Source organism: Oncorhynchus masou, chromosome 31 (assembly GCF_036934945.1).
Source record: "Oncorhynchus masou masou isolate Uvic2021 chromosome 31, UVic_Omas_1.1, whole genome shotgun sequence".
Lineage (NCBI taxonomy): Eukaryota > Metazoa > Chordata > Actinopteri > Salmoniformes > Salmonidae > Oncorhynchus > Oncorhynchus masou.
This window is the reverse complement of record NC_088242.1, coordinates 18,946,961-18,969,680: the sequence shown is the minus strand read 5'-3', so window position 1 is coordinate 18,969,680 and position 22,720 is coordinate 18,946,961. Positions and strand designations below refer to the sequence as shown.

At 41.2% G+C, this 22,720-nt stretch overlaps 1 protein-coding gene across 1 annotated transcript; it reads right to left on the bottom strand.

Annotated features, from left to right (window-relative positions):
• Window positions 1–826: 826 nt before the first annotated feature.
• On the bottom strand, window positions 827–8,922 carry LOC135523521 (polycomb group RING finger protein 5-B-like). Its single transcript, XM_064950267.1, has 9 exons — window positions 8,551–8,922; window positions 7,415–7,694; window positions 6,982–7,078; window positions 6,513–6,568; window positions 6,295–6,354; window positions 5,973–6,118; window positions 5,141–5,239; window positions 4,885–4,974; window positions 827–2,975 (listed from the first exon to the last, which is right to left on the bottom strand). The coding sequence occupies exons 2-9, from the start codon at window positions 7,524–7,526 to the stop codon at window positions 2,928–2,930; spliced, it is 708 nt and encodes a 235-aa protein (XP_064806339.1). The 5' UTR covers window positions 7,527–7,694; window positions 8,551–8,922; the 3' UTR covers window positions 827–2,927.
• Between the last annotated feature and the right edge of the window lie 13,798 nt (window positions 8,923–22,720).

The following is a 22,720-nucleotide window of genomic DNA, read 5'->3' as shown; positions in this document are numbered from 1 at the left end:
AACTGTTGACCCACCAAAATACCTGCAAGTTTCTTCTCTCACCTGTTATTACACAATATAGCAACAGATGAAAGAGTGTGAATGTATTGTTCTCAAATACAATAATTTCCCTTCATGTTAACATGATCAATATCAACAGCTCTGCAAAAAAACAAAATGAAGAACTATAATGAGAGTTCGCGTTTCATGTCATGATGCGTGTTTGTGAGTGTCAAGCCCTGGCCATAGTTTACTTTGTATGTTTCTATGTTTTGGTTGGTCAGGGTGTGATCTGAGTGGGCATTCTATGTTGGATGTCTTGTTTGTCTATTTCTATGTCTGGCCTGATATGCTTCTCATTCAGAGGCAGGTGTTAGTCATTGGGAACCATATTTAGGTAGCATGGGTTTCACTGTGTGTTTGTTCCTGTCTCTGTGTTTTGCACCAGATAGGGCTGTTTTCGGTTTTCGCACGTTTGTTATTTTGTTAGTTTAATCGTGTATAGTTTCCTTATTAAAATAAAATGAATAACAACCACGCTGCATTTTGGTCCGCTCCTCCTTCACCAGACGAAAGCCGTGACAGTGAGAGACGGAACATCCTGAGACAGAAGGGATATTGTTGCATCTGTCAGTGTTTACTCAGTACATAAGCCCCACGAAACTCCTTCCCTAAAATGTACCAACTCTCCAGAGCCCCATGTGAACTTTGGGAGCCAGTCAGTCTGCTGCAAACAGTATAAAAATATCATAGACCCCTCGAAGCACAGGACTTCACAGCATCACTCTATTTTTCATCCAAATGATGAGCTCAGATGTCATCAGGTTGTCAGTTAAAATCACAGAACTCATGAGAACAATTATGTTTAATATATTAAAGGTCACTTTTTAGTTTCGTAACACCAAAATAAAAACAAAGTTACAAAAGAGATTGAAAACCCTCTATACAGGACTCTTGAGACATCTTACAGTCAATGTGCCCTAAATCCGTCAGACCCAAATGCTGGTATGAGTGAGTGAATGTACGTACATGAAGCCTGTAGGGAACTCTGGCCTACATACATGTATACAGTATCTGACCTTAAAAAGCTCCCAGATAAGCATAAAGGACAAACAAAGAGAGAGAAGCATCTGTGTGTGCATTCCTACCCTGTTTTTCTCTCCAGTTGAAGTTGGGCAGATGTATTTCACATATTGACCGCTTTTCACATCTAGAAACACTTTTCCTCCTGCCTGTCCAGTCAGATAAACATATCAGGGAATTCATCATCGTTACAACTGGTCCGACCAGTTTGGGCAGGAGGCAGGATCACTTTGTAATGAACCTATAAAACAAAGTTCATAGGCGCAAACAGAATACGAGCTAGAAAAAAAAAGTTGCTAATTTGACAAAAAGGAGTATTGGTTAAAGCTTTAGGCCTTCGTCCTGACTCCTGACTTAGAGGCCTAAAGCCCAAGCAAACCAAAACGGTCTCAATGGCAGTCAAGTCAATAGACAGTAAGTAAAATAAAAACATTTAATTTATTCATGAATAATTATTATAAATCAAGTAGAGTTATGAACAATATTTCTACAGCTCTAATATCTCAAGAATGATTCTCAGGCATGGATACATTTAAAAATATAATATATTACTCTAAGCAGCATTAAACTTTAACCATAATAATATGTACGTTTCCTTTTCTGTCTTGAAAAAAATACAAAATAAATCCTTGTCAGCACAAGGACAGGTTGGCTTCACTGCAAGAAACACACCTCAATGGTTTTCACATATAAACCACATCAACATAGATTACAGTTTAAAAGGCTAAACTTGAGATGACTGGGTAATGAAGCAGACACTGTATACTCTCTATACCGAATCACTGTGAGAGTCAGCTTCAGTACACTACACCTCAACGCTAATACAATAAGCCTTATGCCAACCAGTTCTTACAGTGCCCAATACTATTCTGTGATCAAAGATCCATAATTGGCATAAGTCATATCTCGTACTACCATGTTGTAATGTCATGTACTTCAAAAAACACATTTATAGCTCAAAGGTCTAGTAACAATATGAAATGTACACACCATTGGTTTCCCTTCAAAACATGTAAGACTGTATATTTTTAGGCTAGAGAGATACTAAGATTTATCTGAAAAACTAAAATGTAATACCTGGTCACTCTGACTGGTGCCAAAAAAAGCTATTAGTGCAGGTCTGAGATTGGCAGGAGCCAGGGCAATCACACTGCAGTTTGGGTTGAGTGTGTGTGTGTGTGTGTGTGTGTGTGTGTTTGTGTGTTAAAAAGAGGCTGAACGTTTCTCTTCCATCACGCAGGCTCCCAAGCCTCTGCCAGAGAGTGTTTGTTGATTTCAGCAACATGTCAGACCGGTTATAATAACTGAGCATGGGACAGAATGAAGACAAATGAGCTTCGGTTTAGACTCTGAAACCTTTTGGCAACATTAAGGTGCTCAGTCAATTGATTGATTGTGGGCAAATCTGTGGATATGTTATGTGCATTTTATAAAGACAAAAAATGGCTTAAAGTAAAAAATATATATAAAAAAAATTGTTGTAACAGTCAGGCATCCGTTGGAAGGCCTTGGAGTTGCTTGACTCCGCCCTATTACTCTTTCCATTTCCTTTTCTGTACACACCAACTTGTATTCATCATGTAGATGCAGGTCAATCATTGGCTGAGTTACCAGGATACCCGAGTACCTGCTAATAAATACCATTTGGATACATTCATACATCTATATTTCAGCTAAGCTTGTCTCGCTAGTTACTCGTCTTGAAGATCACTTTGGCCACAAGCACGGAATGTTCAACAACGAAGGACACAACCAAATTAAACAGAAGTTCAAAATGTTGGGAAGGATTTGAGTCCCTGGCCTCAGTTTGATGCACATCCAGTCATTGCTTTTATTTGTCGATGAAGGCTTCTCAAGGGCTTTGTTCAGCCAAAGTCTATTCGTGGCCTGTACTCCAGGACCATGGGATATGTCTGAGGAGAGTGTAGAAAGACAGTGCTGTTTATTCTCAGTTTCCTGGAAGTTTATACAACGACAACTTGCAAAGTAAATAGCCTAGTAGATGCTGGCACGTTCTGACGAGTGTATTTAACTAATGAGCTTTGCTATTCCATCTCAAATGGCCCATATTTCACAGGAATGGATGCATTGAGACAGAATTGCCCCATTCAACTGACTTCAAGCCAAAGTTTTCATGCATGGTGTTTTAAGGAGAACATACTATCCTGTGAACCATCCCAGATCCCTATGGCTGACAGCTGAAAGAAGACAGGGGGCAGTATTGGACATTCAGATTAGAGCCCTGCACAGGCATGACATTTAAGACTAAACCCTGCGACATGCCGGCGACATTAAGGCCCTACCCGGGCCCAATTTAAATCTGCAAAATTTAAGGCCTGGCCCAAACCTGAAATAACATTCTATGTTAGCTGCTCATCTCTACCTGTCCCTGCTCTGCATCTGCTCCATGCGCTCTCTGCGTGTGTGAGTATCCATAGAAACATCTACGCTTGGATGTTGAGAGAGCTGTTAACTAGCTACTCTTTAATCATTCTAAACTGTGACAAAACTCACTATTATTATTTTCTGTGAAGTAATCTCTCCTGTCGACCTGGATGATGTTCTGGTCTTATTTTATAAAAATGTTCTGGTCTAATATTTGACAATGTTCTGGTCTAATATTTGACGAGGTTGAAGCACTTCTAACACCATGTTATGACAGTAAGATATGACTGTAGAGACACTGAGCAGCAGCGCAGAAGGGAGTAAATGGCTCCGCTTCAAAATGTTAGTGATCAATTTAATCATTCTATAAAATGATACCCAAGCCTGGCTCGTACCCTAGTTATTGAAAAAAACAGGCCCTACCCAGCCCTAGCCTAATGTATAATGTCATGGCCAGGTAGCAGAGCTCCAAGGCATTAAGTTATGCTTTTGGGATGTCTCAATTAATTATCTGCAGTCAGTCCAAACTTTACTGCTACTGATGATATCTAGGGGTTTGCTGGATATCCATCTATAAAACACTGTCTAGATTTATTTGTAATGCTACACACACACACACTCATATCTCTATTGTTGTATTCTACTAGGCTTACTCTGGCCTAGTTTGGTGTGGCACAAGGTCAGGGTCTGAGTCTGGTATAATGGGTAAAAAGTCCCCCCCCTCTCTTTTTGAGGGGGAGACGTAGTTTAAGGTAATCTTTATTTATTTTTCACAGGCTGATGAGCACAATATCATTCAACTTTCAATGCTTCATTCCATCCACTTGGTTCTGTTTAACATGAGCGAGTTGTTCAGGATGTTGCAACATGACAAGGCTTAATACTCAGCCCCTTTAATAGGTCTAATGCCTGACTGTGGTACTAGTGACAGTTGGGCAAGAAGACGGAACTACTAAAGCTGAACTGCTAAAGTAAAGACAGCTGGTCGGAGGGCAGGGACAGGCATTCTGTCTTCAACAAGGTCCAGTGGACCGCATAGAAACTGTGGTATATTTCCTCACCATCAACATTTGGCAGAAATAGTCCTCTATCCATCTTTTCTGGAATTGTCTATGCTCTGACTGTCTAGCTTTCATTTGGGTGATTATTAGCGAGCTGGACAGACAAGAAAGTGTATGAATGTAGGTCAATTTTTTTTTTTTAAGTGTATCGAGTTCGTTCGTTCCCGCCCAAAATCAAATCAAATTTACTCAAACCACCCATGGGCCGGATTGGAACCCCTCGCGGAATGTTTGACAAGACGTGATCTAAGGTGTATTGGCTATTAGGGCGGGTATGGAAGATTTCTGGGCATGCCAGAGAGAACATGATATCTAAGAACCGGATGAGACAGGGGAAGTGTGGAGGAAAGGACAGAAACAGGACAGAGAGACTCACGTTGTCACCGTGCAGCCTCCAGCGGGTCATGTAGATGAACTCCAGAGTGTGGTCCTTACCCATGATCTCCCCGTTACACAGCACATCCAGCTAGCGAGAGAGGACAGACACACACAGAGAGACAAAGAGAGAGACCGATAAACACGTGCTCGCTCGCCCGTATACCAAGGCACGTTAGACATTTTCTATACCCATCAGCAGTATAATATAAAGTCAAGTTATGTACATTATAAAATAATAACAGTAGTAATCTTACCTCACAAGAGCTTGAAAGCTTTAACTTTAGACTGAGAAACTTCTTGATGGTTCCCACCGTGACTCGACTAGAGCAGCGAAGGAACTTCTTCATTAAACACTGGGGTAAACATGAGTATGTTTACTGTACATTCATATAGCACACAGAGTACAAGCAAAGAATACCTAAACTGGCCCTGAGCATGTTGAAAGAAACACTCACACAGAACACTCCCATCGGAAGAGAAAAAAGTTCAAACACACATATCCAAAAAATCTGAGTGGTCACAAAATATGTGAGGGGTTGTAGAATTTAGCATTTTTTAAACACCCAAAACAGCTTTTTCCTGCAATCTAGAGCCATAATCATTATGCTTAATTCTATGTCAAAAATATGTTTATTTTTCTGCATAGCTGTCTGTACTCTCCTGACTGGTGGTTCTTTTTCTAAAGCAACTAAATATGCTTCTCTGCATCTCTGATTTTTTTTAAAGAAGATTGAAATTAAATGTGAGTCGTATTCAGTACATTTAGCAATTGCTTGCTTTTCTAAAGTCTATGAACCTTGCCAGCAGGCATGCCAGCTAAGATAGATAGACAAGCTAGCTACTCTAACTTGATTGCTATCCTAAAAAGGCTTCTTGGTAGCTAGTTATGAGGTTGGGAGATTGGGAACCTATTTGGGCTGGCTAAAGACAACTTCATAAAATTGCTAGCTGGCTAGTAGCATTACAGAGAAACAACAACAAACATATGTGTTTGTAGATTTATTATTTTTAAACAGGACAAATCTGAGGGGGCACGTGCCCCTGTTGTTTCCTATGGGCATGAAACTGCTACACACACACACACACCTTCACTGTGTCGTCTGCAGCATGTCCATTGTTGTGGAGACAGTCCAGGCAGATGGCTATCTGGGGGTCACTCCTGTGATAATCCTGACCATATTCATCACCATCCTCATCATCACTGAGCCCAAGCCTAGACCCAAGGCAGTCTTCTGTGGGATAGCAGAGCACATGTGATTTTAGGAGATAATACTAGCAAGCCTGGCTGAAAAAGGTTGTCCAATATCAGTGCTTTACTCTATTCATGTGTAGTGACATACTATAAAATGTAATAAGTAACACAGTACAATTTGTGAGAGTGACTTAGTTACGGAGATTTATTCTGTACCTTGTCCATTTTCTTTGGATTTATTCTTCCTCCAGAAATCAATCTCCTGCTGTTCCTCTTCTGGTCAACACACAGTCAAAGAATACAGAAGAAGTACAGGGTACTTTCACGAGTCTCAAAACATCTAATGACAAGTCTCCTCTAAAGACTGATTGAAAGTATTGACTGATAGATCATTTAGAAATATGTCTGCTTTTTCCTAGATGACAAGAACTCACTGTCTCGTAATCCAGGTACAAGCTTGAAAATTATTTCCTCAAGAGTATTGTCCAACCTGAGAAGAGAGAGGACCAGTGAAGATGACGTGACACGGGTAAGAGAAAGAGGAGGCTGTGGTTTGTGCTGACAGTGTACTTGCAGTATTCAAAGCAAAGTGAAGGCCAAGTGTTTGTTGTTAGCTTCACTTAGAAAAATAGTTTCAAAAGGGTTCTTCGGCTGTCCCCATAGGAGAACACTTTTTGGTTCCAGGTAGAACCCTTTTAGTTTCTATGTAGAAGCCTCTGCGATAAGGGTTCTACAGGGGACCCAAAAAGTTCTACCTGGAAACAAAAAGGGTTCTTCAAAGGGCTTGCCGATGGGGACAACCGAAGAACCTTCTTTTGTTCTAGATAGCAGCTTTTTTTCTAAGAGTGTTGTCTGTCAGGGATGGTCAAAGCTAGTGGAGAACTATGTTTGTATATGTCATACCTTAGCATCTCTAGAGGGTTGGTTTCATGGACTTGAATGCCACATTTGGGACAGTCATTACTGTCTTCAAAGTGCTGGATGATACAGCTCTTACAAACTGGAAAACAAGAAAAATCATACTACTATTATATTGTGTAAGATGCTTCGAGTGTGTGTGGGAGAAGATGGGAGTGAGGGAACATATAGAGATGAATACGTAATATCTTCATTTAACCAGTCAGTTTTTCACAGCAGGAAAATAATCCTGTAGCAACATTAAGTGGATTATAATTAATGGACATTTTTGTTGGGGTTGAAACTTTTCCGTAAGGGAAGTCTGACATTTAAGTGGAAATTAAAACTTTAGAAGCCTTTAAAAAAATACTGGAATACACTACAATGTTGCATTACCTGGTGCACAGGAATTGTGTGAACATGTGTGTGTGTTACTTACATGTGTGCAGGCACTCAGTGACCGTGGTGGGTTTGATCAGGTAACCTCTGCACAGGTAGCAGGTAATGAAGTGGTTAAAGTCTTTGACCAGGGGTGTCCTCTGAGTGGCCATGGTCAGCCAATACAGAGCTGGGGAGGTCAGAGATGAGGTCAGCAATCACAGAGGTCCCTGCAGCCCCTGACACTGCTGTGGTGACCCCTGTATCTTCTTCGTCTTCATCATCCTCAGCCAGTACTCATGGGCTGGGAAAGCCATTCTTCTAAAGACCATCTCAGATTACTTGTCAGACAGAACATAAGGCAGAACAGACAAGAAAGTAGATGATTATGCCATGTGCTGCACGCAGGTGAGGTAACAATGTCCCAGGATGACATTTAAATAAAATATGCAAAATGACATTTAAAAAACAATTTACCACATTTCGGAATACACGACTTGCCTACATGCTTGTCAAAATCATACTTAAAAAATGACTCGTCACGCTGCCACTAGAGCCTGCACCTGCTCCATCTATCCCCATCATAAACCATGCATTGACAACCAGATAGTACTGTTTAAACACGTCCTACTGACAAAACACGTGTAAATTAACTATAAATAGTAGTCTAGGAAGACCGAAAAAGTCGGTACATGGAGGGGCACATAAAGGTGTTAGCGTCATAGAAATGACCTCGGTTTACTAGAACAATCCTTGACACGCAGTTAAGAAATACAAAAGGACCACAAGCTTCATTGTGAAAATCCGTAAGCTACACACTAAGCTATCTCATCGTAGAGAACGTCACGGTTAGTGTCACCTGTATCATAACAACATTGAAGCCCCACACATATGGCTGCTGTCTGTAGCCACTACGACATTCGCGACACATCACATACTTTAAAAAAAGTTGCGACTCGCAAGGAGATAGCGGAATGAAGTAAAGTCGAGCTAAATAAACCTGTTCTATAAACGTTTTTTAAAAAGCCTTAGCATTAGCAACCTACATACAGTTATGTCACACACGACAGACGAAACATAAACCATCATCCCACCCCCAAAGTTTGACTGTAGGCTATAACCGGGATGGATAAGCCGATTCTTTAGGCTATTTTCTGTCTGAAATGTTTGAACAACATAGGCTACATTTTTTCTTACCTCGTAACATCTCTACCTTTTCCATTAGGATTTATTATAGCTGGTCGAATGAGAAGAATTGGCTGTCCGTGACACTGCGTTCTCTAGGTGGTATCAACTACGTAGGCTAGTATGAAACTAGTGGCAAGAATACGGAATTGATGGTGCGTTCATGACAACTGGGAACTCGGAAAAAACGAGCTCATAATGGGAAAAATCGTGACGTCAGTGATCTTCAGGTCGGTAAAGTCGTAACACTAGGATGCCGCGTTCAAAGCAACTGGGAATTCGGAAATATCCGGCTTTTAGACTTCAGTGCGTTCAAGTCAACTGGGATCGCCAAATAAACGAGCTCTGATGGTCTTCTAACTCAGGCATCTTTCGAGAGTTCGGACTTTCCGACCTGAAAAATCACTGACGTCAGGATTTGACCTTGTGTTTTTGCGAGTTCCCAGTTGTCGTGAAAGCACCACGATGCCCGAGTTTCCGACTTGAAATTCAGAGTTGGATGACTGTCAAAGATTTTCCCAGTCGGAGCTCGTTTTTTCCAGAGTTCCCAGTTCGCTTGAATGCACTGAAGTCGGAGGTCGGAGATTTCCTAGTTCGGAGTTCATGCCTGATCATATCGATAGTGTCATCACACAAAATGGTACGCAGCATCATCTGGATATCTGTGTAAGAAAAGTTCTGCGTTCACTTTCTGCTACCATTTCTGTCAAGCCATGTACGCATCGATATATCCAACGTATGCACCACACAGAACGCACTACAACTGTTTCTGCAATGCAAGCACAGCGTTCCATTGGAAATTAATGTACTTCTGGTGTACCAAAATACACAATTATTGTCGGTGTGATAAAGGCGTCAGAGTTGTCTTGAGCGCACCATTGTTGCGTTCATGTGCTATTAGAAACTTGGGACCTCAGAGTTAAAATGAACGTAAGCTATTTGCGTAGAGCTTCCTATTGGTTGATTCTGATACCTCCCAAGTGGGAAACATGGGAAAAACCCGGGATCCGATTCTGTCACCTGGATTAGCAAATTGGAAATTTGAGTTTCCTAGTTCCGACTAACATTAGAACGCGGCATTACCACAGCCACGCAGATTTTAAAAGTAGGCTGGGGATTTTCCAGCGCTTGTGATGCTGCCAATTCAAACGCTGTGTGAACACAGGTTATTGCTGTATGGTACGTTTGATTTAAGTCTTTATATAAAAAACGGAATCACGCAACACATGAACTCATTCTGTGGTTTATGCAGCGCTCACTTCCTTTCGGGAACTAGGAAACTCAGACATTTCCTACTTGCGAACTCACATGTGTCAAACTCATTCCAAGGAGGGAGGAGTGTATGCAGGTTTTTGCTCCACCCTGCTTGATTGATGAATTAAGATCCCTAATAAGGAACTCCCCTCACCTGGTTGTGTAGGTCTTAATTGAAAGGAAAAAACAACCTGCAGAAACGCGGCTCTCTGTTGAATTAGTTTGACACCCCTGTGCTAACTGGTTGAACAGTTTGCACAAGGTTATAGGTCTACTACAACCCAAATAAGTAATATTTATAGGGTAAAACAAGTCATATTCATATAATATCCATACAAATGTGTTCATTGCAATTAGGAATTCAGGGTCATATTGAATACACAAACTATGTTTTAATTGACATATTTAGTATTGGCAATGGCCAAGAAAAACAGGAAATCCAAATTAGACACACATTAAACATATACACAAAGGTTGTACAGCAAATTCAGCGTATTACACCTGCTACTGCATCACTGTAAAAACAATTGAAGTTGCATCAACTTTAAAAAATATATCACACAAACATTTAAGGCAACCAGCTGCAACACGATTTCTAGTTTCCTCAACTTGGCATAGGCCTGTATCAGTAATGCAGCCTATGCATGCAGCTTTCCTGTCCCAAAGTTGAGTAAACTAGATATTGTGTTGCAGCTAGCTGGTTGTTTTGATTTTTATGTGTTTCTTTTTGTGATATAATATAGGTTGTTTACCATAGGTTGAAGGCCTGCAGTAGGTCCGATAATCACTGGTCGCCACTATAATAAGGGACAAAAAGAATGGGGTGCAATTAAACACTCATGATAGATACAATTCAAATTGTATCTCTTTCTCTGATCACTTGGTGATCATGTTGAGAATGTTTTTATAGGAGATCAATCAAAGTTCCTATCAGTGGATTAACATGTGAGATGGACCAATATTTCCTTGCTCCTTAGGATAAACTGCATAAAACATGATCATTCATATTATAATGCACTGCGTTATATAAAACCTGTAGGCTACTGTATACAACTAGGTCTCAGTCTTACGTCAGAATTAGATGTTCATCCATGTTTCTCACACAACACATTCCAAAGTTGTTGCAAATGTCTAATTTCAAAGTGTTTAAGGTTAAGTTTAGGCATTAAGTCTGAAAGGTAAGGGTTAAGGTTTGGGAAAGGTTTAAAACAAAAATCTCAAAAACAGCATTCTACAGCTGGATTCAAACTTGTAACCTTTGGAATCAGAAGCAGGTGCTTATGCCCACCCACAACCGAAACCTACTTGAAGGTAACAGCGCTCAATGTTGCCCCTAGTGGCCGGTTTCCACATCATCTCCCGGTGTCCTCAGACATGGATGAACGTTGAATACTGACTTGTATCACGGGTGACCTGGCTGTCTGTATAACAGTGGTCATGTTAATCAGTCATCACAAATATTTGAATAGGCTGAGAGTACATCTCTGTGGATTTTCAAAGGCTCAAATACAATCTTTCTGTTCTCAGTCTATTTTTGAACTTGTATTATTCTCATTGTTTCCCTTTAAAAGCAGCCTGAGAGAAAGAAAGAGGGAAGGAGAGAGTGAGAGATAAGGCTTTCTCCAGCCCTGAGATCCTGCATGTCTATTCTCCCAGTCTGCTATGGCCAAGATAAGACTGGCATCATTTGAATAATATAAAGTGGGGAGACCCAGTGAGCCAAGGGAAATGCTGTGTCAGTCATTCACTCTGACTGGTTTATTATTAAAGGAAAGTTATTCTGATACTGGACTATGGGCATGCTAATTCTACACACAGTGCTTAAGCCCACTTATGGTCAAACGCTGCAGATATTGCAGATTTAAAACAAAACCGTGCGTACACTGTGAAGGGGTTACTGTGAATTTGACGGTAGCTTACGGGCAGCTCAGTGGCAAGTACAACTCTATATTTCATGTTACAGCACACTTATTGTAATATAAACATGGTATCAAAGCGAATACTCTGTAATGACACAGTACAATACCGTAAAATGTACTGGATTATACTGTAAAACGTAAATGCTACTGTAATCAGAATTAATGGATGAAATTAATTGAGGGGAGGGGTTTGTATTTCACAGTATTTTATTGTAATTCAAAGGGATTGGTGCAAGCAAGTTGGCTACTAGATAAAGTGTTTACACATGAGTATATTAATTAATATTTGGTGTTGGATACAGTGTATTCGGAAAGTATTCAGACCCCTTGACTTTTTCCACATTTTGTTAAGTTACAGCCTTATTGCAAAATGTATTAAATAGTTGTTTCCCCTCATCAATTTACACACAGTGCCCCATAATGAAATAGCAAAACACTGTTTTTTTTATACATTTTTGCTAATGTATTAAAAATTAAAAATGTAAATATCAGATTTACATAAGTATTCAGACCAGCGATTACAGCCTCGAGTCTTCTTGGGTATAATGCTACAAGCTTGGCACAACTGAATTTGGGGAGTTTCTCCCATTCTTTTCTGTAGATCCTCTCAAGCTCTGTCAGGTTGGATGGGGAGCATTTTCAGGTCTCCAGAGAAGTTAGACTGGGTTCAAGTCCGGGCTCTGGCTGGGCCACTCAAGGACAGGCCACTCCTGCGTTGCCTTGACTGTGTGCTTAGGGTCGTTGTCCTGTTGGAAGGTAAACCGTTGCCCCAGTCTAAAGTCTTGAGCACTCTGAAGCATGTTTTCATTAAGGATCTCTCTGTGCTTTGCTCCGTTCATCTTTCCCTCGATCCTGACTAGTTTCCTAGTCCCTGCCGCTGAAAAACATCCCCACAGCATGATGCTGCCACCGTCATGCTTCACTGTAGGGAAGGTGCCAGGTTCCTTGTGGTAGCAGGATTACAGGATTATGTTATATTTATGCACCAAATGGTTGTTTTATTTAATAGAGTAAGGTTCTTAGGACTCTCTCTCTCCTTTCTGAGTTAACTGAGAGGAGTCTTTATGGAGCTTGGGCTGTCGTGCCATTTGCCATTTGGAAAACTCCAAGTGGGCTGTCGTGTGCCTTTTACTAAGGAGAGGCTTCCGCCTGGCCACTCTACCATAAAGGCTCGATTGGTGAAGTGCTGCAGAGATGGTTGTCCTCCTCCACAGAGGAGCTCTGGCAGACTGACCATCGGGTTCTTGTTCACCTCCCTGACCATGACCCTTCTCCCCCGATTGCTCAGTTTGGCCAGATCTAGGAAGAGTCTTGATGGTTCCCAACTTCTTCCATTTAAGAATGATGGAGGCTACTGTGTTGTCTTGGACTTCAATGCTGCAGAAATGTTTTGTTACCCTTCCCCAGATCTGTGCCTTGACACAATCCTGTCTCGGAGCTCTACAGACAATTCCTTCAAGGTCCTTATATGGACAGGTGTGTGCCTTTCCAAATCATGTCCAGTCAATTTAATTTACCACAGGTGGACTCCAATCAAGTTGTAGAAACATCACAAGGATGATCAATGGAAACAGGAGCAAACTGAGCTCAATATCGAGTCTCATATCAAAAGGTCTGAATGCAAATAAGGTATTTCTGTTTTGCATTTTTATACATTTCCTAAATGTTCTAAAAATCTGTTTTTGCTTTGTCATTATGGGGTATTATGTGTTGATTGATGAGAGATTGAAAAAAAAATCAATTTGTGAATAAGGCTGTAACATAGCAAAATGTGGAAAAAGTCAAGCGGTCTGAATGCACTCTATCACTTGTACTTCTAGAGGCCTTAATAAAGGCTTCCAAACTGACTGAGACTACAGGGGAAACGGGACCAAAAGGAGGTGGCAAAATGCTTAACAATTTAAGGTTTAAGATTTGCTGCCACTCCAATATATCCCCTATACATGTTGATGAGGCACTATAACCACATAAGAGTTCAATTGATACGGCATTCTCACTTGTGTGCAACAAATATAGTGTCTTACAAGGTATGCCTCAAAATATGTTAATGAGACAGAAATAACAATACCACGCATCAACAGGTTTTTGGCACTCCGAAGATACAGTACAGTACTGTATTCTGTGGGGTGGAATTACAGTATCATTCAAAATACAGCAAGTATTTCCCTGTTCACAACATTTTCAAACAACACACCATAATTTACAGTATGCTGCAGTAACATGTTTCAGAGTATTTTTACTTTTGATAATATCCCAAATGACTGTATTATTTAAAATGTTCTATTACTGTGGGCTATTTTACTTATTAGACTACATGCACATGTTCTTACAAAGGATAGGATTGAAGTAATATGTTTTTGATGCTCCACTTTTCCTGAAACATATATGAAAGTTGTGTGATGATCAAAGCTGAAGAGAAGAAACTGCTGTGTCTATCTCTATTCCCTTCATCCAGAGACATCACAGATCCATTCCTGAAATAGGCTAGGTGAGATCACAGCAGAAATGCTTTTATCAACAGCTGAGCGGTAGATAGGCCTATATTTACTCCACCATGACTGTTAGAGCAGGCTCAGTATAAATAGAAACACTACTGGTTCTATGGGCTGCATCTATTCAGTAGCATCTGAGAACATACAGTACAGTATGTTTATGAAAGCACATGTTCACGCCTGTCACACAGCAAAATCGTCAGTGTCCATATCCTGGTGTAAGCAGTTTTTGGTTTTGATGTGGTGTTACTTTGTGTTACTATGAATGGACTGAGTGCCAGCTGGTGTTGGTTTTTAAGTTGTTGTCAAAAATAAATGTTCTTCAATCACGGTGTCAAATTGTCCAGTGTTACCTAGTGTTGATTTTTTAGTGAAGTTAGATTTTAGAATTGTTTGTTTCAATATCTATATTTTTGCATGTACATTGCTTGATTAATTAATGTTATGCAACTCAAATATAAAAAAATATATCATATTCTAAACTAATCCAATCTGTTATATGTAATTATTCCATCTGTTACTGAAATGGTTGTTCCAGTTTAGATGCTTAAGTTAGCCTCATATCTTAGTCTTCCCAACTATGCAGTCGTTCTGAATGCAGGTTGTGGGTGAATAAAAATTGAAAATGTTGGATATCTCCACTTTGGCTGGATTCCAATAGCAATTACACATCACTTTGCAAGCCAGCATAATGTGACTTGCAGGCCTGATTTTGCCTGTAAACCATGAGTTTACAGTCCTCTGTCTTATGGTGAAACTAGGCCCTGAAAATAAGGCTTTATGAATAATGTGTTGTATTGTGTTAATGAATAAAATGTTTATGATAACTTATTTGCTTAGGATCCCACTTAAAGAAGGCCACAATAGTGAAAATGGATGAATGCAACAACCATGCCTCTGTCACTAACAAATACAGTCATGGGTGGTAACGCTACAATTCACTCGGAAATATGCAAATTCGGTTTTGCACTAGGCAGTGTGTTAATTTAACACTGAAAAGTGTGGACCCATATAGTCACTGGATCAGTGTTGATTTAACACTGGATAATTTGCTGTGAAAGTATCAGTGATCACCGTAACAGTGTACATTTAACACGGAGTGGAGCATTTTAATGCTGCTGGTGTTGGAAAGTATCTTTATTAAAAGGGCAACACTTTGAAAAGTGTAAATCCAACACTTTCTGGTGGTGCTCATATAAACACTTCAAAAGTGTAAAATTAAATACTCACAGTGTTCAATTTACCGATTGAATTTAGCTATGCATGCTCTGTTTATTTCGTAACACAGAGGGAGAGGCATGTACTGGGTCGTTCCATCAATTTGGTGCGTTGCGAAGTGTCAAATTTTGGGACGGATTTCACCTCATTTTTACATTCTGTCATAAAGAGCACATGTTCAACTTCGTAAAAAAAACAATTTTCTATCGTAAGAATTCAAAAATGCTATAGTATGTGCCTATTAAGTGCCAAATAAAAGGGTTGACAGAGACCATGACAGAGGTTGACAATTTGATCTTAAATCAGCCCTAAATCCCCTTGTGACAAGGGTAATGGAAGCTTGTTGTGTGCAACATGGAATGGCAATTGAATGCAAGCTTCACAAAAAAAAATGAAATTGTGAAAAAAATCTTGCCTGCCTATCAATGGGTTGAACAGGGTTGACGTGTTCTGCTCGACCCATTCAGTTTTACACCAGAAAATGTCCAAAAACAGTAGAACCAGCTCACCTGCTTTTACAATATGATTAGACTATTAGATGTTAATGTATCATTTGGAAAATTATATTTTAAAAGGAATAGTTTCACCATATTAAAACAAGAGTTCAGTTCAAGTAACATGGTTGACCTTAAGATGAGGAACAGTAATCACTAATCATGAAATAAATAATGATGTTCTGAAATGACTTCGTCAAAGCAGCAAAATACAATACAATATTACAATGATGGTGAAACTTAGAGAAATGTGGGTGTTAAGTGAGTAAAAATCTTCCTAGAAGTGACATAGGGTTGACAGAAGGACATGTCAAAATGCTGAAAATTGAATTCTCTATCTGGTCTATACCATTTAATATAACAGGCTTTAAAATTAAATATTGGTGCACAATTTCTACTTTAAATATCAAAGGTATGCAAATGGCCCTCTTTTCAAGGCCAGACCCTACTGTATATTAACTGTCACTAACACTTGGACCCTTCTGTTCAACAAAAAAACAAAAACATCTGTTGAGTCTTTGAAAATATTTGAATTCATATTTTGAAGCAGCTGTGGAAAACATTGTCCCAATGATCTCTTTGTTCCACAAATAGAAGAAAGATCACATACTTGTCACATATGTGCTACTCCCTGCTGCTCTTTAGACTGAGCGGTATGTTTTACAACACATCAATGTCCTGTCTGACAACCAGCCATGTGAACACCTTGGGGGAAACAACCTTGTCCCTAATCCTTCACACCCATCCTGCACGAGATCTGGGTTTGGGGGGTCTATTTCTGTGCCCCACATATCACAATGACACCAACTACTCTAATCCCCCTATTATGATTTATCCCCTAAGTACTACACTTCCTCGAGTCCCCTCTCTAGCCTTGGGTCTGGGGATCAGGTTTTATCCCGTGCCTGTTGTTAGGTCGGTCTTCCACACCACAGGGTCTCTCTTGTCCAGCCCCACCCATTACACCTGTCCTTGGGCTGGATTGTTTATCCAACATTCTGACCATGCCATTGGGTTTACCCGTCTCTATTCGCTGTGTGTGGCATGAAGTGTGCAATATCTTTAAGATGTTAAGATGAGGTTAAGATGAGAGTATAAAAAAGAGCGCAGGTCAACAGTGAGTTTATTTTTTATTTTGGAAAAGTTTTATTGTTGCACTTCCTTTAAAACAGCTCATGTATTTTTGCACAATTTTATACACATAAAAATGGTATAAAAGCATAAAACACAGCATTTGAATGATACATTTAAATTAGTTTAAAAGTACATGTTGTTAAAACCAATAGAAACAACCATGAATAAAAGTACTGTTTCTTGTAAAAAACATCAAATTCTGTAAAAAGCCATTTAAAATGTGTACAAATGATTTAACGAAGGTAAAACATTTTTAAGACATGAAAAACATTTTCAAAAGTTACTGTTAAAAGGCTTTCTTCTGTCTTTTGTACAGGAACGGTGTGAGTCCTTATCAAACTCGCCTCCTCCTGCTCCTCCGAATCAATTACCGTCCTGTCCGTCGGGGCCCAGAGGAGATCCCTCCTCTAGGCACATCGCCCTAGGCACCACAGCGCTGTCAGGCCGTGGCCGCCGGGACCTTGGGTGTTGTGGGGGACCCTTCGCCTGGGGTCGAGGCCCCCTTTCTTCTGTACCACCCCAGGGCTTCCGTGACTACCATGGCCACTGACTACCATGGCCACTACTCGTTTCACTACCAGCAGGTTGTGGGAGGACCACTGTGCATCCTTCAGACACGTGAGGGTGGGCCAGAGCTTGGCGAAGGCCTTCGGTGGAATAGGCCTTCGGCCCACCCCATACAGCACAAGCTGGGGCGTTAGGTCCTCCCCTGCTGGCAGACACAGGGAAATCAGGGAGCCTGCTTCCTTCTACAGGTCCCTGGTGGCTCTGCACTCCCAGAGCAAGTGCCTCACCGACCCCTCTTGGCCGCAGCCTGGTAGGGGCATGTGGATATCCTTGCCATGTCCCGGGAGGGCATAACGGCCCTGACCGGGAGGAACTCGTGGGCAACCATCCAGGACAGGTCCCAGTGCCGAATCAGAAGAGCAGGATGGGTACACATTATGCCAAACCGTTATGGGCTCGCCTATAGCAAGCCCGCGCACTGGACACACTGGTTCCTGCTCCTGCACAAGAGAGAGAAGAGAGCGAGGTTTAGTTACAACCGTGACTGCTTCTTTCTCCAGTTTAAAATATCTTAAAAACGTCTGGAGCTGGACGTAGTGTGTGGGGAGCTCCTGCTGGGGCTCGCAGGTCGACTGGGATCAGCCTCAGGGTCCTGAGGTAAGATCCCAGCCAGAACCGTGCGAGGGCCTGGGTCTTGTTGTTGACCGGGGAGGTGGCAAGAGTGAGATGTAATGCTGTGTAGCGGCTGCCCAGGAACAAGTAGAGGTCAGGCAAGCCTTTCCCCTCCCTTGGACCTGGGCCTCTTGACCACCTCCCTCCTCAGCCTCTCCCACTTGCTTCTCCACAGGAAGTAAAACAGCATCAACAGTGAGTTTATGGAGGAGGAGTGTGTAACTGTGAGGGTGGGGTGGGTTTATGTGGGAGGAGTGTGTAACTGTGAGGGTAGGGTGGGTTTAAGAGGGAGGAGTGTGTAACCGTGATGGTGGGGGTGGGTTTATGGAGGAGGTGTGTGTAACTGTGAGGGTGGGTTTAAGGGGGAGGAGTGTGTAACCGTGATGGTGGGGGTGGGTTTAAGGGGGAGGAGTGTGTAAACGTGAGGGTGTGTGCACAGGAGAAGTGTGTAACCAAGGGGGAATGTGCACAGGAGTTTGGGCACTTATGACTTGTTTCAAGTTTTATTAGTCATACAGGTATATACAGTACACACACACACACACACACACACACACACACACACACACACACACACACACACACACACACACACACACACACACACTAACACACAGTTGAAGTCGGAAGTTTACATACACTTAGGTTGGAGACATTAAAACTCGTTTTACCACTCCACAAATTTCTTGTTAACAAACTATAGTTTTGACAAATCGGTTAGGACATCTACTTTGTGTATGACACAAGTAATTTTTCCAACAATTGTTTACAGATGATTTCACTTATAATTCACTGTATTGCAATTCCAGTTGGTCAGAATTTAAAGGCACAGTCAACTTAGTGTACTTAAACAGCTTGGAAAATTCCAGAAAATGATGTCATGGCTTTAGAAGGTTCTGATAGGCTGATGGACATAATTGAGTCAATTGGAGGTGTACCGATGGATGTATTTCAAGGCCTACCTTCAAACCCAGTGCCTCTTTGCTTGACATCATTGGAAAATCAAAAGAAATCTGCCATCCATTTTGTGAAGTGCACCAGTGCCTCCTGCAGCAAAGCACCCCCACAACATGATGCTGCCACCCCCGTGCTTCACGGTTGGAATGGTGTTCTTCGGCTTGAAAGCCTCCCCCTTTTTCCTCCAAACATAACAATGGTCATTATGGCCAAACAGTTCTATTTTTGTTTCATCAGACCAGAGGATATTTCTCCAAAAAGTACGATCTTTGTCCCCATGTGCAGTTGCAAACTGTAGTCTTGTTTTTTTTTATGGTGGTTTTGGAGCAGTGGCTTCTTCCTTGCTGAGCGGCCTTTCAGATTATGTTGATATAGGACTTGTTTTACTGTGGATATAGATACTTTTGTACCTGTTTCCTCCAGCATCTTCACAAGGTCCTTTGTTGTTGTTCTGAGATTGATTTGCACTTTTCGCACCAAGTATGTTCATCTTTAGGAGACAGAACGCGTCTCCTTCCTGAGCGGTATGACGGCTGCGTGGTCCCAAGGTGTTTATACTTGCGTACTATTGTTTGTTCAGTTGAACGTGGTACCTTCATGCATTTGGAAATTGCTCCCAATGATGATCCAGACTTGTGCAGGTTTACCTTTTTTTTCCTGACGTCTTGGCTGATTTCTTTTGATTTTCCCATGATGTCAAGCAAAGAGGCACTGAGTTTGAAGGTAGGCCTTGAAATACATCCACAAGTACACCTATAATTGACTCAAAATATATCAATTAGCCTATCAGAAGCTTCTAAAGCCATGACATAATTTTCTGGAATTTTCCAAGCTGTTATAAGGCACAGTCAACTTAGTGTATGTGAACTTCTGACCAACTGGAATTGTGATACAGTGAATTATAAATGAAATAATCTGCCTGTAAACAATTGTTGGAAAAATTACTTGTGTCATGCACAACGTAGATATCCAAACTGACTTGTCAAAACTATAGTTTGTTAACAAGAAATTTGTGGAGTGGTTGAAAAACGAGTTTTAATGACTCCAACTTAAGAGTATGTAAACTTCCGACTTGAACTGTACATGATGGTGTTCTCTTCAGCTGAGGGCTGGTGCTAACTTATTTAGGTTCCAACACAACAAATGCAGAGCTAAATACTGTGTATCATCAGTCACCCCTCCAGCATGTTAGAGAAACAGAGGGAATGCTGCTTCTCTTTGCCATGCCGATGATAAAACACTCAATCAGTAAACAGGGAACAGTCCACTCTAAATATGGACTGTTTTTACAAGTTATGCGTGATGTATGTGAGGTTGTACAGGTGTGTGTTTATGACGAGACCCCAAAACCCTTCTGTGGGCTGAAGAGTAGACTGAGCGGGAGGGCCATAATTATTAATAGCCCCTGGAGCCAGAGGTGTTACTAATGAGGGGGGTTTTGGGGGGTGCATATGTGTTAATGCCCCACTAGAGATTAGGGGTGTCAGAATTACCCTCCTTGCCCGGTAACCCACTGAACTTGGGTAAGTATTAACTCCGCATGACAGAGTTTATGATGAGTATACAAGTGGTCATGACTCGTGTGTGTGTAATTATTTTTTGCACTCTTGAGACCAAGGTCAAAGACACACTGCCGGAAGCTATTCTGGGTGCCATAGCTACAGAGACGCTATTATAATAATAATAATGATTATGACAATTATAAAATAGTAACTAGAAGTCACTTTGCTTAGCAATACAGCAGCTGCTGGTATGAAATTAAGAATATACATATTCTACTGAGCCATTCACTTTATGTTTGTATTCTTATCTTGTATTATTTCTTATTTTTGTTGCAATGTCGAAGGACCCTGCAAGTAAGAATTTAATTGGATGGTGTATACCATGTGTATCCCGTACATACACACACACACACACACACACACACACACACACACACACACACACACACACACACACACACACACACACACACACACACACACACACACACACACACACACACACACACACCGTGACGGATCTAGTTTGTATGGCTCCCTGGGCGATCCACCCTTCAGCCCAGCACTCCAACAACAACATTGAAAAATGTCCCCTCCAGCTTCTTCAGGACATCACTCAAAGGCTCATCAAATGCTTCATATGAAAAGTGCCGCTTTGTGGACCTGTCTTTTTTGTTGTAGAACAGCCTCTACATTCACACCCTCACAAATATCCTTGGCTGATGTTTGTGCAGTCATAAAGCCTGTTGACCTGTAGAGACCTCTCTCTGTCTTTCTGAGAAGACTGACTGCAACATCCACATGCATCTTGGGAGACTGCATCAGCTTTCTCACATGTTGGATCTGGCTCAAGCTGTCACACCACTGTACAGATGCTGAAGCGGTATGATCCCACCTCCTCCGACATGGACTGGGCCTCAATCTTTATCACAGGGTCTTTGGTTTGATCACTCACCTCAATCAGTGCCTCTCTCACCGTTGCTGCCTGATACATCAGTGGCTCGACACTCTTAACTTTACTCTCCCACCTTGTCTAAGTCCACATCTTCAAAGGGATGTCCACATGTTTTTTCAGGATGGCCCATCGTTGTATGGAGGCTGAGAACAAGGTGTACAGTTTGATGCCAAAGTAGCCTGTGGCATTGACAGAACCTTTAGCAGTATCAGCCACGACCAGGTTCAATGTGTTTAAAAAATATATATATATACAGTGGAGCAAAAAGTATTTAGTCAGCCACCAATTGTGCAAGTTCTCTTACTTAAAAAGATGAGAGAGGCCTGTAATTTTCATCATAGGTACACTTCAACTATGACAGACAAAATGAGAAAAAAAATCCAGAAAATCACATTGTAGGATTTCTAATGAATTTATTTGCAAATTATAGTGGAAAATAAGTATTTGATCAATAACAAAAGTTTCTCAATATTTTGTTATATACCCTTTGTTGGCAATGACAGAGGTCAAACATTTTCTGTAAGTCTTCACAAGGTTTTCACACACTGTTGCTGGTATTTTGGCCCATTCCTCCATGCAGATCTCCTCTAGAGCAGTGATGTTTTGGGGCTGTTGCTGGGCAACACGGAATTTCAACTCCCTCCAAAGATTTTCTATGGGGTTGAGATCTGGAGACTGGCTAGGCCACTCCAGGACCTTGAAATGCTTCTTACGAAGCCACTCCTTCATTGCCCGGGCAGTGTGTTTGGGATCATTGTCATGCTGAAAGACCCAGCCACGTTTCATCTTCAATGCCCTTGCTGATGAAAGGAGGTTTTCACTCAAAAGCTCACGATACATGGCCCCATTCATTCTTTTCTTTACACTGATCAGTCGTCCTGGTCCCTTTGCAGAAAAACAGCCCCAAAGCATGATGTTTCCACCCCCACAGTAGGTATGGTGTTCTTTGGATGCAACTCAGCATTCTTTCTCCTCCAAACACGACGAGTTGAGTTTTTACCAAAAAGTTATATTTTGGTTTCATCTGACCATATGACATTCTCCCAATCTTCTTCTGGATCATCCAAATGCTCTCTAG